The sequence below is a fragment of the Sorghum bicolor genome, chromosome 7, assembly GCF_000003195.3.
Source record: "Sorghum bicolor cultivar BTx623 chromosome 7, Sorghum_bicolor_NCBIv3, whole genome shotgun sequence".
In the NCBI taxonomy this organism is placed as follows: Eukaryota; Viridiplantae; Streptophyta; class Magnoliopsida; order Poales; family Poaceae; genus Sorghum; species Sorghum bicolor.
In genome coordinates this window covers 4,935,463-4,951,134 of record NC_012876.2, presented here as the reverse complement: position 1 = coordinate 4,951,134, position 15,672 = coordinate 4,935,463, and the positions used below count along the sequence as shown (strand labels likewise).

Sequence of the window (15,672 nt, the reverse complement as noted above, 5' to 3'; positions counted from 1 at the left end):
ACAAAGTTTGAATAACACGCATCTCATAGCATTATTCTTTTTGGTATATAGAGGGAGTACATGCATGTCAACTTACATATGCCAACAACTATCTATATATACTCCTAATAATCCATAAACAAGACTGTCTAGACATGTCTGTTGCTTATATATTAATAGGTTATATCGCCACTCGCCAGCCTGTATAAATACACTCCTCCCTCGTCTTTGTTTGCCTCATCGCACGCTAGCTATTATAGCTCTGGTTCCTCTCCCTCTCCAGAAAAGAACTCCCAGACAGGTGCATCTCCGATCCGTTGAACCACTCACTGAGGCTTCTTTGCCTGCTGCTGCTATTCTGCGCTACTTCTAGTAAGTTGGGGGTCGTCGGATGATCTTGCTTGTGTTCTTGTGACCTAGCTAGCTCCTCCTTTCTGCATTCTGCATCAGCTTGGTTTTTGACGTGATTCAGTTCAGGTAGGGTGCGGAAGACGATGAACAACTCTGCTACAGCTGGCCTGTGCGTCGCCTCCGCCGTCATCGCAATCACCGTCGTCGTCGTCTCCCTCGCCGCCGATCCCCTCGAACAAGACCCCCGCCTGGTGGGCTTCGCTCTAGCACTGTGCATTGTCTTCCACGGCGGCATGGCGTTCGTGTTGCGTGGCGTTGGCCCCTTGATCTTGGCCCCACCAGCGGCCCGCCGACGCGTGGCCTAGCCACAGCACAATCTCTGGCTAGACCGCGGTTCCTTTGCACTTGAGTCACGTTCCGTCTGGGAAGCCACGTCGGCGACAGTCGACAGGTTGCCTCCGTACGTGGATCGTCGCTTGAGTGCAGAGGAGCGGCGCCACACCCAGTCAGTTCTCTTCTTTGTGCAATTGCTGTCTGCGTGGACTGTGAAGGTCACCTTCCTTTGTTCACGTACGTCTTCATATAGAACTATGTTGTTATCGAGAATAATAAAGTGACAAAGTTCATACAGAACATGCATGCTGTTATCATAATGACAAGAATTATATAATGTGACAAATTTTACACATGTGTCTGGTTACGTTGGCTATATATATATATATATATATATATATATATATATATATATATGAGAGCTGAGCGTCTGCCATCTCGCATTCTCGCTAGCTCGATAAGTTTTGTGGTCCTCTCTTTCCTTCGATTGGACAGGTGATACTCGGGGATGCTCTAAGATTCTCATGCCCTAAGCCCCTAATTAAGTTGATTCGAGAGCTATACTACTAGCTAGGCACCTTTGCTAATTGGACATGCATGGACCCCTTAACCAACCTTTTGCTAATATGATGTGCCACGACAAAGATGTACTCCCTCTATTCCAAAATATAGAAGTTGTTCTTGCTTCATGAGAAATTAATATTTTTCTACAAATCTAGTCAAAGTTAAGAAAGTTTGACCAGCATGTATCGCATAATGTCATCTATTCTGAGACGGAACGAGTAGTTTTCAAGGGAGCTTCATCTCCAATAGGATTCTTTGCTAATCTGACATGTCAGTGTGGTAGTTTTCAAGGCAGTTCCTCAAATTTTCTTGATGTCGAATGATGATGTCGTTTTCTTGGAGAGCTCTATCAAAAATGTAACTTTGCTAAATGTGTACGTACAACATAGGTGGTTACAGCGAGAGATCTACTGAGTGGCATTGTTTTTTTTTTTGGAAACTAGGTAATTCATTACTCATTTAGTGACAATCACCAGCTACAGTTAAAAAAAGGAAAAAACAGGGAGTGAACTGCCTACGCTGGTGGCGTCGGGCTTGGTAGTGGGGTAGTTGAATGAATTCGGAGAAAAAAATGGGCTTTGGTGGGGTATTCAGGGAGGGCCATTTTAGGACATATTGCTGACTTGGGCCTAGGCTGTGTGGTTCAATCGGTGGCCAACTGCTCATTAAAAACAAGATTTGGTTGGGCCGGGTAACAATGTCAGTCTTTAGAACAAAGTCTTGGCAGCATTGCATTTTTGTATGCTAGGGGCTTATTCTGGGTTTCAATCACTCATAAGAGGATCAAATTTCCATTTAAAAGTTGGCCCTCCATGAAGGCTATTCAGCCATTTGAATCTCAGTGCACCACTTTTTAGAAGGCTATAAGTCTGAGTGACATAAGTACCCAGGACTTCAACTGTTACCAACCCCTGAGCATGCTGGTAAAGTGTTTCAATCGTCGAAGGTTGGCCTAAATCTGGTTATTATTCTTGCATTCTTGTTATTATGGACAAATTCTCTAACTATGCACAATTTCTAGCATTGGTGCATCCTTTTACTGAGCAGCTCAAGCATACATGCACATATATATATAAGCTTCATTCATGATCTCCCGAAGTCTATTGTTATTGATTGCGAACGAATATGAACAGTGGATACCATCCTGAATCTGATGGCGGAACAGAAAGAGTTAATCAGTGTTTAGAAGCATACTTGAGATGTTTCCTTCACTCGTATCCTAAGCAGTGGCGCAAATGGTTACACTTATGTGAATTCTAGTACGACACCTGTTTCCATACCAGTGTAAATAAGTCCTCCATTTGAAACTCTTGGTCATCCTCCCAAACATTTGGATATCAGTGGTGCTGAAGTGTGTGCAGCATCTGATCTTCAGGATTTTTTTTAGCGATCATGCCTAGGCATGTTTTTCATTAAGCAGAAGGGAGTTTTGTTACAAAGCGTTGGGGTGACGGTAATCCTAGATTACCGAAACTCCAAAAGAAGTAGACACGTGGTTGTGATTAAAAAAAAAACAGTTGAAAACACGACGCAGGCAGCACACTTAGAAGGACGCGACAAGTGCCGTCACCTGCCTGTAGCCCGCCAACGGCGCCAAGCACCACTGCACCAGGCCTCAACCTCCTCCTGAATCGCAGTCAGCAGCATTTGGACACCGCACGGTTTTGGATCTCAACTGTTTTTATCAGCATCTGGAAACTGATGATTCCTCTCTAACTATCTAAAATTTCTTCAGTTTTGTATCTGAACTTTCAGGCTCTAGATGCTTGGTACATATTAATTTAGACAGCTGTAAAATTAAATATGGGGTGGAGGGATCAAATCAAATACACGGTAAGCGCCGATGCTAAAGATTGTTTCAGAGATGCTGAGAAGTTTAAATCTCTCGTACTCTCTGGCATGGTGCGCTGAAACCTTTGAAGTAGTTGCCGAACCTGAGAGATGCTTCCTTGAACTAAACAAGCAACAGCCAAACTCGTCAAGAAGCTCGCTGGTGGCCGAATCAACCAAAGCAGCAGGCTGCCTGAAACTTGATCGTCTCATGGCCTTAACAATCTTTCACAGCAACACTGTTTGTAGTTATCCTAAATTCTCTTGTGTTTTCTGTTGACAGAGTTGATAACAGGCATAGGCTTATGATTGAGCTGGCAGCAGCAGCCAGCAGGCGAGGCGAGTTCGCTGGTTGGTCCGGGCCCAGAAATGGCCCCACATGTCACTGAAAGCAGACACGAGCGCAACCGACGTACGGCGTACGCACGCACGCTCCCAGGACCCAGGGACTTGAAATACCCCGGAGCCGCCGCCTTGGCGTGGCGCCCAAACGTAACCGTGACCCAACGAACACCTGCTCTGCTCTCGCCGCTCCCTCCCCTTCCGAATCCCCTCCTCGCAGCAGCCCGGCGATCATCTGCTCTGCCGTCGCCGCACCACCACCACCACCACTAGGCGATGGAATTCTTCCCCGACGGGGGCTTCGTGCGGCTTCAGAGCCGCCAGAACCGCAAGTACATCCACGCCGACGGGGACTGGGAGGGGGTGTCCCTGCGCCCGCTCGGCCGCGTCCCATCCCTGGAGGCGGTGTGGCGGGTGGAGCACTGGGTGTCGAGCCGGGGCCACGTCTTCCTCCTCCTCCAGAACTGTATATCCCTGATATGATGCCTGATTATATCATTGATTTCATTGTCTCTTGTGAATTCAGCTGCTGAGGCATTAGTGTATCCCCAGATATATGCACCACAGCACCAGCACCGTAGAGGAGTACGAGACCGGAACTTCTGACAAGATTGAAATTCATCTCTTCGGGAACCAGAAGCATTTAATCATTGCTGCCCCTGATACTGTGACATGATAATTGGCTCATAATTTCTGAAATTCTTCAGCTCTTCTGTAATGGTAGTTAGATCTGATGCTCTACTGATCGGAAGTGTTTTGACATAACCTTTCAGTTTCAGAACATAAAACTGGTGAAAATGTTATGTGGAAGTATTGCTGAACAGCTCTGCAATGTAACATTGGTTGTAGTTGCCTTCTTCATCTCTGTTGGGTGATGAACTGATGGCATGAACAGATTTGGTTAATTTTTCCTTTACCCTGATCCTGACACATCAAAAAATAGAATACATGTTAATTGAGTTTATCTTTTAGTCATGGACTGAAATCTTGGTTGCATCATTTGTGTGCTGATAAAGCTAACATGACATCCTTCTCTTCGTTTCTTGATATTTTCAGCAAATGAGTGAAAGGTTAGGCTGTAGAACGGTCAGTCCAGCGTGCATGTTTGAAACAATCCTTCCTGCAACTCTACTCCTGAACCTCCCTGTTTTTTGGAAAGAAACTGAACATCCCTGTTTCAATTCGGATCTTTTTGGTTATGTTGCCAAATTTCTTTCAGGCTTGTGACCTCCTGCCTCTATTTGCCTTTTTCCAAAACATGGTGAATGCCCATTCTCTGCAACGGGATATTAATTCCTAGGAGTAGAATGCAATGTTAGTGTTTCTCTGTCTCCAATAGGAGACCCATTTGGGAACTCAAACCCAAAATAGGTTTTCAACACAATACCTATAGCCTCCAACAGAGTATCAATATAGAAGATCCATTTTGGGTATCAAGAGAGGCATAACCCAAATTTGGGTATCCTCTCTCCTCGAGACCCATTTGCAGAGAGTGTTGTCTTTTAGGTCTTGTTGTTGGAGAAGACTAAAAATAGGTATGGAACCTTTTACCTGTAGCGCTACCCAAAGGACAAATGGATCTTGTATTTTGGGTGACGATTGTTGGAGATAGTTAGGCTGGTTTACGTTTTTCTCATCCCCTAACCAGATCACGCAAAACTGCACAGGTTGTGTACTCGCTCCACTCGATTCTGACCATGAAGAATGAAAAAATTTCTCAACTCTTGTAATCATTCAGATTTTAGACACAATGCATAAATAGCATGAAAAAAATAACAGTACACTTAATTCAATATTAACAAATATATTTTTCACATCATTATTTAAAAATAGATAAGAAACAGGGAAGATAGTTTCTTCAGCACAGATGTCTTAATCATGCAAACTCCTCGCGACTGAAAAATAGATTCACCATGGTAACAGAAGCAAGGAATTTGGAAGAACGAATTCAGTCAGAGTTGTATTTGTAACTGATCATCTGTTCCACACAACTACTGCTCTAAAAAAACTCAGCCATGTCAGTCAACTGCACTGCACACTGCCTGAAACAACACGTTGCTGCCACCAGTGCAACATTACATCGCTGTTCCATTGATCTACAGACTACACAGCCTCTGCAGAACTCGGCAACAAGCTTCGACGGCCGAATCATTTGGAGAAGCCGCAGCGGCGGACACACATGGCCACATCGCCGTCGTAGTCCGAGCGTCACGCCGGCGCGCGTCGATCCGTTGGTGGTGTCAGGCTAGCCCCTAGCAAGCACGGCCAGCGGACGACGAAAACCTCGCCGGCTTGCTCACACCCACTGGATCCACTCGTGCTGGTCGCCGCCTCGCCGTCGCCGGTGGGCTCGGTGAGCTGAGCTCGTGCGGGCTGGGCTCGGGATGCCGCCGCAATGGATCTTTCCGAATTCCAACTGAGAGAGTTAGCAGAGAAGCCGTCGCCAGCTGGTTGGAGCGCTCGTGTCTGGGCCCATCACATGGACCCACATGTCAGTGAAAAAGCAGGCCGAGCGCAACCGCCCCCAGTCCCCCACCACCCTCGTCACCTTGAAATTGAAATACCCCGGCTCCGCTGCCTTGCCGTGCCGCCCAAACGCAACCGTGCCAACGAACACCTGCTCTGCTCTCGCAACAGCCCGGCGATCGTCTGCCGTCGCCGCACCACCACCACCACCAGGCGATGGAGTTCTTCCCCGACGGGGGCTTCGTGCGGCTGCAGAGTCGCGCGACAAGCAAGTACATCCACGCCGACGGGGACTGGTACGGGGTCTCCGTGCGCCGGCTCGGCACCGTCGCACCCCTGGAGGCGGTGTGGCGGGTGCAGCACTTGCCCGTGAACCAGGAGGAGGGGGTCATCTTCCTCCTCTTCCAGAACGCCGCCTACGGCCGCTACCTCTCGTTCTCGCCCTACAGGGCGCTGCCCGGCCACCGCGGCCGCCGCTCCGTCCAGGTCGACCGCAACGAGCCGCCCAACAACCTGCTGAACGCCTACCTGTGGTGGTGGAGGGCCGAGAGGGTGGACCCCAACCAGGAGTACGTCCGCCTGCGCTACGCCGACTCCCACTTCCTCCTCCGCGCCAACGGCAGGTACCTCACCAGGAACAACGGCGTCACCGTCGACCGCAACCGACGCCGCCGCGGGCTCACCACCATGATGCAGTGGACGGTCCACCTCGTCCCAGCGACCCCGGCACCGCTACCCCTTCCAGTTCCAGAAGCACCACGTGATCAGCCTCTGCAGGTGCGTGGCTTCGCCATCCTTTCTCCTTCTCTTGCATTGCATTGGAATGGAACTCACCTCGGCTAGATAGCTTTACTTGGATTGGAACACCACAGTCATGGATCCGTCGGTTTTGATTCTCGCTCGCCTTCCCACAAAAATCCGGATTATTGCTTCGGAATCTTTGCGTTTGTCCTTGCCTAAGTCTGAAGCTGTTCATATTTCTTCCGATACAAAGACAACTGAATCTGTTTTAATTCTGTATAATATTAGCCCGCGCGCGAAACACTTTATGGTGTCTTGTTTACGTTCTTGTGCCTCTGCATCCTGAGCACATTAATCCACAAATTATTGTGTATTGTAGATTGTGGTTCCTGCGCTTTACAAATTTATCTGTAAATCATTATTTCAGAGTCGAATCATGGTATGGAGAGAAACCCCTGGTTGAGGTCACTTTGTTATGATGTGCACTTGAATGATTTGAGCTATTTGGTGTTTGCTCTTGCTCGTTTCATACCAGATCGATCGCAATGGTTCTTTCGGATTTCTGTGAGAAATTCCGAAATAATTTGGTCTCTGAACATTCCGTTGTCAGTACAATGTGTATTCAGATTCAGACATGTTCTTTCAGTTACCGCTGCTGTCTAGCCGTTTTGATTTCTTTTTCTTTTCCTAAACAAGTGTTCCACTGCAACAGATTCAGGGAGGCCGCCGTGGCCTGTTGTTCCGGCGGCGCACCGGGAACCGCGGCCCCGGGGTGTATCAGCATCCGGCGCGGACGATCCGGCACGTGCGGGCGAACGAGGAAGGGGAGTTCAACCAGGACCATACCCTCTGGTCCGCGTTCGCTTCCTACGACCACTCTGTGTTCAACCTGAGGACCCAGCTGGGGCAACTTCAGCATGACTGGAACGGGAACATGCTCGGTTTCACGTTGTGCATGCGGCCCGGCTCGCATGGGAGGCTAATGCCGCTGGTCACCGACCTGACTCGCAGCTTAGATACCATGTACATCGTCGTCTTCAGGACCGGATCACCAGGTGACTACTCTGCAAATGTCTCAGCAGTCTGGCAGCACTTGTTATCTGCTCTAACAGTTTCGGCATTTCAGATGTTTAAAGTTTTCAGTGTGCAATAAAGGCAGTGTGCAAAGAAATCATTAAAAAAATATCAGCATGATAGATTTTGAGTAGAGCATAGTGTCATACTGACAACAGGAAACGTAACTTGCCTGCTATTTTCCCATAGCCTGTAGTTTAATTTTGAATTGTTGCTGTCTGTAGTATCCTCTTCTAGTCTTCTTGGCTTGTTTTGGGTTTTACATTTTATAGTCAACTTGTGCTTGAGGTGTAATGGTTTACTTCGTTTGGTTAGGATTAATCTAAACCTGTTGTAGATAGCAGAAGCAGTTGAATGGAAATAGCTTATTTTCCTTGATCGGGCATTGTACCCGTTTTTCATTAAGAGGAATTGGAGTTTGAAAACAACAAAAGAGAGCTTGGCGTCAGTGGCGAGGGGCCAACGAACGCACAAGGCAACCACCTAACTACCGGATCCATAATGTGTTTATTACATAATGTTTTGAATGGAAATAGCTTCATTCTCATGTCTGTAGTGTTCACAGTGCCACATAGGCTTTAGCAGTCCTTTGACAGATTCTTAACTTGGTCTAAATTGTCCGATTGCATTTTTTACCATGGTGGTCAGTTCAGGAATTCAGTTGCTCCCATAATCTGATCTCCAGTTCAGAGATTTCAATTGTTCTGCTTGCTAGTCAAAAGTGTTAATCTTGGAGCTGACTGTCTGCTCTTATCCATTTTTGTCCACTATTGCATAGTTCTCAGTTCTCACTGCTGTAATATCCATGATATGATGCCTAATTATCTCAGTGATTTCTTTGTTCTCTTGTGAATTCAGGTGCTGCGGCATTAGTATATCCCCAGATAGATGCACCAGTACAGTAGAGGAGTACGAGAGCGGAACTTCGGACAACATCAAAATTCATCTCTTCGGGAACCAAAAGCATTTAAGATACTGTGACATGCGAGTTGGCTTATAGTTTGTGAAAATTCAGCAGCTCTGATGTGCACTACTGACCCGAAGCACTTTGAAATACCCTTTCAGTTTCAGAACATAAAACTGCTGAAAGCATTGTGTGGAAGCAATGGTAAACGGTTCTGCAAAGTAACATCGGTTGTAGTTACCGTATTCATCTCTGTTGGTTGATGAGCTGATGGCGAGAATAGATCTGGCTGATTTTGCCTGTACCTTGATCCTGACACGTCAGATGGCAATGTTAATTGAGTTTAGCTTTTAGTCATGGACTGAAAGTCTTGGTTGCATAATTTGTGTGCTGATAAAGCTAACAGGACATCCTTCTCTTCGTTTCTTGATATTTTTAGCGAATGAATGTGTTTAGTTCCCCATAGAATCCAAAATGCAAAATGCCAAATTTTTCATTTTCAAAACATTGGTGAGTATCCTTGGTCTGCAACGGATCTTTAATTCCTAGAATGCAATGTTTTTGTTTTCCATCCAGGATCGTTAACGTTTTCTCATCACCAAATCAGATCACACGTGACTCCACATGTTGTGTGTGCAGCACATATACTTACAAAATCAGTCTTAATAATTTTTTTCCCAAGTATTTCTCTGTCAAGAAGAATAATTATCCCACTTTTGTCAAATTCTCATTGTTATTTAATTATCTTCAATTGTCCATTTTCAAATTTCATGGCTTATATAGTTTCTATTAGAGGCTTATGTAATGGGCCTATCGGGTCTAGGTTGGCAATATAGCCCATTAGTGTTAGGGTGAAGGGCTTCTTACTTAGGGGTCAAGTATGCTTGTCAATATAAGGAGAGGGGTTGCGTCCAAAATATAAGGAGAGATGCATCGATCTCAAGTAGGAATTAGAAGAAAATGGCTTCCCTCTTGCTCGGTCATGGGCAAAGCCCCGGCCGACCCCCTTTCACTCTCAACCCTAACCGGTGCTATAACATATGGTATCAGATATACCAGGTTCTGATGAGGGCGACAAGAAGATGAAGGGGCCACCGCCACCACCGCTGGATCCTATGCCAAGGCGTTGGACAACCTTGCCCAGCCATGGCGTCGTCTTCTCCCACTTGGAGGTCCTAGAATCTCGACCGCCAACGATCACCACCATGTTTTCGGGGTTCCACTGCAACTTAATTACAGGGGTATGGGACAACATCTATCTCCATGCCATATTCCACTGCAGATTTGTCCTAACTTCCATCGCCTACTTCATGCTGACAGCACTACTTTTGCTGCTGTTGATCCTTATGTGACATGGTAGCGTACCGATGGCACGTGTCATCACTACAGACTAGCTATCTGCACCAGCAGCCGCCTTGCAGCAGACCGAGAAGATAAAGGAGATCGCACGAGACAAGCCGAGTCAGAAGACTATTTGCCATGTGTCGGCGACAGTGCTGCTACATGTTGTAGTGTGTGGCTTCCTAACGCGTTGGCAGGTGCGGGAGATGTGTGATCTATAGTTAATTCAGCCCCATACCCCTTTGCGGCTCCTCCAAGTTGTGCTTCACTGCACGGAGGACCTCAACCTCATTCGCCACGTCGTTGTCATCCCCCAACCTCGCAGGTGGCGAGAATGTTCTCCCCCTCGCGGGTGACGAACTCAAAGCTTGCAACAGTGGCAGTTGGGGAGGCACACTGCTCCTCTCTTCACTATGCGGTGGGGACCAGCAGCCATTCGGCGATGAGAAGTCGTGCGGTCACCGGTAGGATCTCAACACGTAGCGCCGCTGAACCTGCCGCCGGCCACCATGAAGGTGCCTCCACTAGTCGCTATTGCGACCATTCCTAGGCCATGACACCTGCCAGTGCCGAGTCTCCGCAGGCACCGTGCCTCCACTAGTCGCTATTGCGACCACTCCTAGGCCATGACACCTGCCAGTGCCGAGTCTCCGCAGGCACCCACCCTGGCTCACAAAGTCTATCCTCCATACCTACTTCGCTGCCCGCTCGGTAGCGCACTGGTCACCTCGCTTGCTGCACAATGAACCACCACCACCTTCGGGTCGCCTGGTGCCCCCGAGCCCCTCCTCTTCTAAGGCTATCAGGCACAAAGACACTCCATCGAAACCCTAACTGTCATCGGAAATGGAGACCTTGTTGCTGAGTGCTAGCAACGCACACGTGCTCAATAGTGATTTCAGGGTGAGGGTAGCCATGGAGAAAGAGACAACTTAAAGTTATTATTATCCTTTCGCATGAGCATCTTTTTTTTTCTATTTTGCACTATTTAATCTACCAATAGTTATCACTTAACACCGGTACAAACCAAGGCTAAATGGGAACTTTAATTCAAAACTGCAACGGCACAACTAAATCACAGCGTTAAAAAGAGTACAGGTAATAACTCACAATTGCACTCTAGAATAGGGAGGAAAACACCAAATTTGCATTATTCTTCATGACAACGATATATTTGGAAAACGAAAACAAAATATTAAGATTGAATATGTACGGTATATGACAACATGTATGTTGTGCGTGATCTGCTTAGGGGATGAGAAAAATGTTAACGATCCTAGGATGAGCAACATAACATTACATTCAACTCCCTCCATCCTAGAAATAGTGCATTATGGATTTTTAAAATTTATACTAAAATATAATGCATTTTATATGGTGCTTATGTTCAGAATTGGCAAATTTTGTTAAAAACAAAACCATAACTTGAGGAAAAACTCTTTAATTGGATTTAATCTATGGGTACATGCGTCATTTGAGTATTCTTTTAAATTGTCTTAAAAGGTGTGGGAATTAAGATCCCGCTATAAAGCATGGACACTTATAAGTTTTGAAAAAAAAATAGACACTTACCAATTTATTTTATTATAAAAAAGAGGCAGGAGGTCTCAATTCTGACAAAAATTTGGCAACAGAACCCCAAAAAAAATTTTCGACTCGAAACAGGGAGGTTCAGGAGCAGAGTTACAGGAAGGATTGTTTCAAAGATACACACTGGACTGGGTTCTACAACCTAAACATTCATCCATTTGCTGAAAATATCAAGAAACGAAGAGAATGTTGTCCTGTTAGCTTTATCAGCACACAAATGATGCAACAACGATTTTCAGTCCATGATTAAAACCTGAACTCAATTAACATGTACTCTACTATTTTGATATGTCAGGATCAAGGTATGGACAAAATCAGCCACATCTACTGTTTGGAGGACGTCGCCGCCGCCGCCGCTAAGTATATATCATTCTTTTCTTCCCCACTATTATATGTTGTGTCCAAAATCTGAATGATTAAAAGAGTGAAAATTTTCATTCTTCATTCATGGTCAGTATAAAGTGGAGGGAGAATCGTCAAAGAAACTATATAAGCCATGGAATTCAAAACTGGACCATTAAAAAGAATTTAAAAGAAACTGAGAATTGGACAATAGTGGGATAATTATTCTTCGTGACAGAGATGTATTTGGGGAAAAAACTGAATCTGTACATTATATGTGCTGCACAAAGCGAGTACGCAACATGTGCAGTTGTGTGTGATACTGTGATCTGATTAGCGGATAAGAAAAACGTTAACGATCCTGGGATAAGAAACAAAAACATTGTACTCTAGGAGTTATAAGATCCCATTGTAGAGAATGGACACTCACCAAGTTTTGAAATAAAAAATAGAGGCAGCAGGTCACAACCCTGACAGAAATTTGGCAACAGAACCAAGAAACCCCAACTTGAAACAGGGAGGTTCAGTTTCTTAAACAAAACAAAACAAACAAACAAACAGGGAGGTTCAAGAGCAGAGTTGCAGGAAGGATTGCTTGTTTCAAAGATGCACACTGGACTGACCATTCTACAACCTAAACTTTCAACCATTTGCTGAAAATATCAAGAAACAAAGAGGAGGATGTCATGTATCAGCACACAAATGATGCAACCCCGATTTTCAGTGCATGACTAAAAACCGAACTCAAATAGCATTTATTCTACTGTTTTGATGTATCAGGATCAAGGTACGGGCAAAATCAGCCACATCTATTCTTGCCATCAGTCCATCACCCAACAGAGATGATGTTGGTAACTACAACCAATGTTACTTTGCAGAACCGTTCATCATTATTTCCGCATAACGCTTTCAGAAAGTTTATGTTCTCAAACTGAAAGGCTATCTTAGAACGCTTCCGATCAGCAGACCGCATCAAATCTATCCATCATTACAGAAGAGTTGCAAAATTTTCAGAAACTATGAGTCAATTCTCATGTCACAGTATCAGGGGCAGCAAGGCTTAAATTCTTTTGGTTCCCGAAGAGATGAATTTCGATGCTGTCAGAAGTTCCGCTCTCGTACTCCTCTATAGTAGTACTGGATACACTAATGCCGCAGCAGCTGAATTCACAAGAAAAAAGAAAACCAATGAGATAACTAGGCATCATATCATGGGTATTACAGCAGTGAGAAGTAATCAATAGTGGATAAAAATAGATAAGAGTACACAAAAAGCTCCAAGATAAACACTATCGGCTAACAAGCAGAACAATTGAATTATCTGAACTAGAGATCAGATTATGGGAACAAGTGAATTTCTGAACTGACCACACCATGGTAAGAAATGTGATTGGACAATTTGGACCAAGTCAAGAATCTGTCAAAGGACTGCTAAATCCTATGTGGCACTATGGACACTACAAACATGAGAATGAGGCTATTTCCAATCAACTCCTGCTGCTACCTACAGCATGCTTTAGAGTCCTAGCCAAACGGAGTTGACTAGTAAAATGTAAAACCACAAAAGGCCAAGAAGAGGATACTACAGATAACAACTGTTTAAAATCAAACTACAGGATTTCTCTGAACATCAGGGCAATGAAAAACAGCAAGCAAGTTACATTTCCTGTTGTCAGTATGACACTATGCTCTACTCAAAATCTACAATTCATATATTGTTTTACTGATCTCTTTGCATAACAAATTCAGAGCCGAACTTGAGCCAGAAAACTTTAAACATCTCAACTGCTGAAACTGTGAGAACACAGCAGGTAACAAGTGCTGCATAAACCGCTGAGAAATTTGCAGAGTACTCACCTGGTGATCCGGTCCTGAGGACGACGATGTACATGGGATCTAAGCTGCGAGGTAGGTCCGTGACCAGCGGCATTAGCCGTCCATTCAAGCCGGGCCGAATGCACAACGTGAAGCCGAACATGTCCCCGTTCCAGTCATGCTGAAGTTGCCCCAGCTGGGTCCTCAGGTTGAACACGGAGTGGTCGTAGATACCGAATGCGCGCCAGTTGAGATGGTTCTGGTCGAAGTTCCCTTCATCGCTCGCCCGCACGTGCCGGATCGTCCGCGCCGGAACCGGAAGCTGACGCCCGCGCCAGATGCGCCGCCACAACAACAGCGGAATCTGTTGCAATGGAATCTGTTTCGGAAAAGAAATCAAACAGCATGAGGGTAAATTCAGAGACTAAATTCTTTCGGAACAACAGCGGTAAAAACTCCCTGAATCTGTTACAATATATAGCGGGTAACTGAATAAGCATGTCTGAATACACATTGTACTGACAACAGAATGTTCATTCAGAGACCAAATTCTTTCGGTAAGATCAGAAATCAGGAAAAAAAATTGAGATCGATCTGGTACCAGATGAGCAAAATCAAATAGCGCAAATCATTTAAGTACACATTTAACAAAGAACTCCAACTGTGACCTGAACTAGGATTCGATCCCTGCGTACGATGATTTAACGCGGTTTTAAGGAATGACAGAGATAAGTTCGTAAAGCGATCGAAGTGGCCACAATCTAGAATAGACAGTAATTTGTGGAGTAATATGGCCACAAACCAGATGCAGAGGCACAAGAAGGTAATCGAGAAACCACGTGAAAAGTGTTTCGCGGGCTACAGTTAAAACCAGATGCTCAGGAAGAAGAGAATTAACAGGTTCAGTAGTCTTGTCTTGTATCGGAAGAAATCAACAGTTTCAGACAGAATGCATCCATGATTGGCGTTCCAAGTAAAGCAATGCAAGGAACTATATATAAACCGATCGAGGAGAGTTGCATTCCAATTCCAATGCAATGCGATTGCGAGGAAGGAGAAAGGATGGCGACGAAGCCACGCACCTGATGCGCCGGAGGTGCAGCTGGAAAGGGTAGCGGTACCGAGGTTGCCGCGACGGGGTGGACCGTCCACTGCATCATGGTGCTGAGCCGGCGGGCTAGGTTGAAGTCGACGGTGACGCCGTTGTTCCACATGAGGAGCCTGCCGTTGGCGCGGAGGTCGCGGTTGAAGTGGCGCAGGCGGACGTAGTTCTTCAAGGGCTTCACCCTCTCGACCCTCCACCTCCACGACAAGAAATTCACCATGGTGGAGTCGTCGATGTCGCGCTGGGCGGCCTTGAGGCCGAGGTGCCCGGACGGCGCATCCTCGCCCGCATCCTCGCCCGACAGCGCGAGGTAGCGGCCGTAGGCGGCGCTCTGGAGGCGGAGGTAGGTTACCCCCTCGTGCACCCAGTGCTCCACCCGCCACACCGCCTCCAGGGATGGGACGCGGCCGCACCGGCGCAGCGAGACCCCCGCCCAGTCCCCGTCGGCGTGGAGGTACTTCCAGCTGATCGCGCGGCTCCGCAGCCGCACGAAGGCCCCGTCGGGGAAGAGGTCCATTGCCTGGTAGTGGTGGACTGGTGGTGGTGACCGCCGGGCTGTTGCGAGGAGCGGCCGGCGAGAGCAGAGCAGGTGTTCGTTGGGTTACGTTTGGGCAAGGCGGCGGCGGAGACGGGGTCGGTATTTCAAGGCCCCGGGAGCGTGCGTACGTCGGTTGCGCTCTCGTGTCTGCTTTCACTGACATGTGGGGGCCATTTCTGCGCCCGGGCCAACCGGCGAACTCGCCTGACCCTGACCTGCTGCTGCCAGCTCAGCATGAGATGATCAAGTTTCAGGTGGCCTGCTAGCTGCTTTGGTTGATTCGGCCTGCGAGCTTTCTTGCCGAGTTTGGCCGTTGCTTGCGAAATGGCTTTGTAGCGCTCTGGTTGCAAAGCCTAA

General features: G+C 46.6%; 2 protein-coding genes across 3 annotated transcripts; one reads left to right on the top strand and one right to left on the bottom strand.

Moving 5' to 3' along the window:
• LOC8069633 lies at positions 3,676–9,014 on the top strand. The gene is made up of 4 exons (XM_002445049.2): positions 3,676–3,843; positions 6,244–6,642; positions 7,319–7,661; positions 8,539–9,014. The coding sequence occupies exons 1-4, from the start codon at positions 3,676–3,678 to the stop codon at positions 8,583–8,585; spliced, it is 957 nt and encodes a 318-aa protein (XP_002445094.2). The 3' UTR covers positions 8,586–9,014.
• Positions 12,561–15,294, bottom strand: LOC8069632. Of its 2 annotated transcripts, none has more exons than XM_021464645.1 (3): positions 14,743–15,294; positions 13,715–14,036; positions 12,561–13,018 (listed from the first exon to the last, which is right to left on the bottom strand). In XM_021464645.1, the coding sequence occupies exons 1-3, from the start codon at positions 15,292–15,294 to the stop codon at positions 12,984–12,986; spliced, it is 909 nt and encodes a 302-aa protein (XP_021320320.1). In that variant the 3' UTR covers positions 12,561–12,983. The 2 variants fall into 2 exon arrangements, with proteins under 2 accessions (XP_021320320.1, XP_021320319.1); XM_021464644.1 differs by having other exon boundaries at positions 13,715–14,051; positions 14,755–15,294.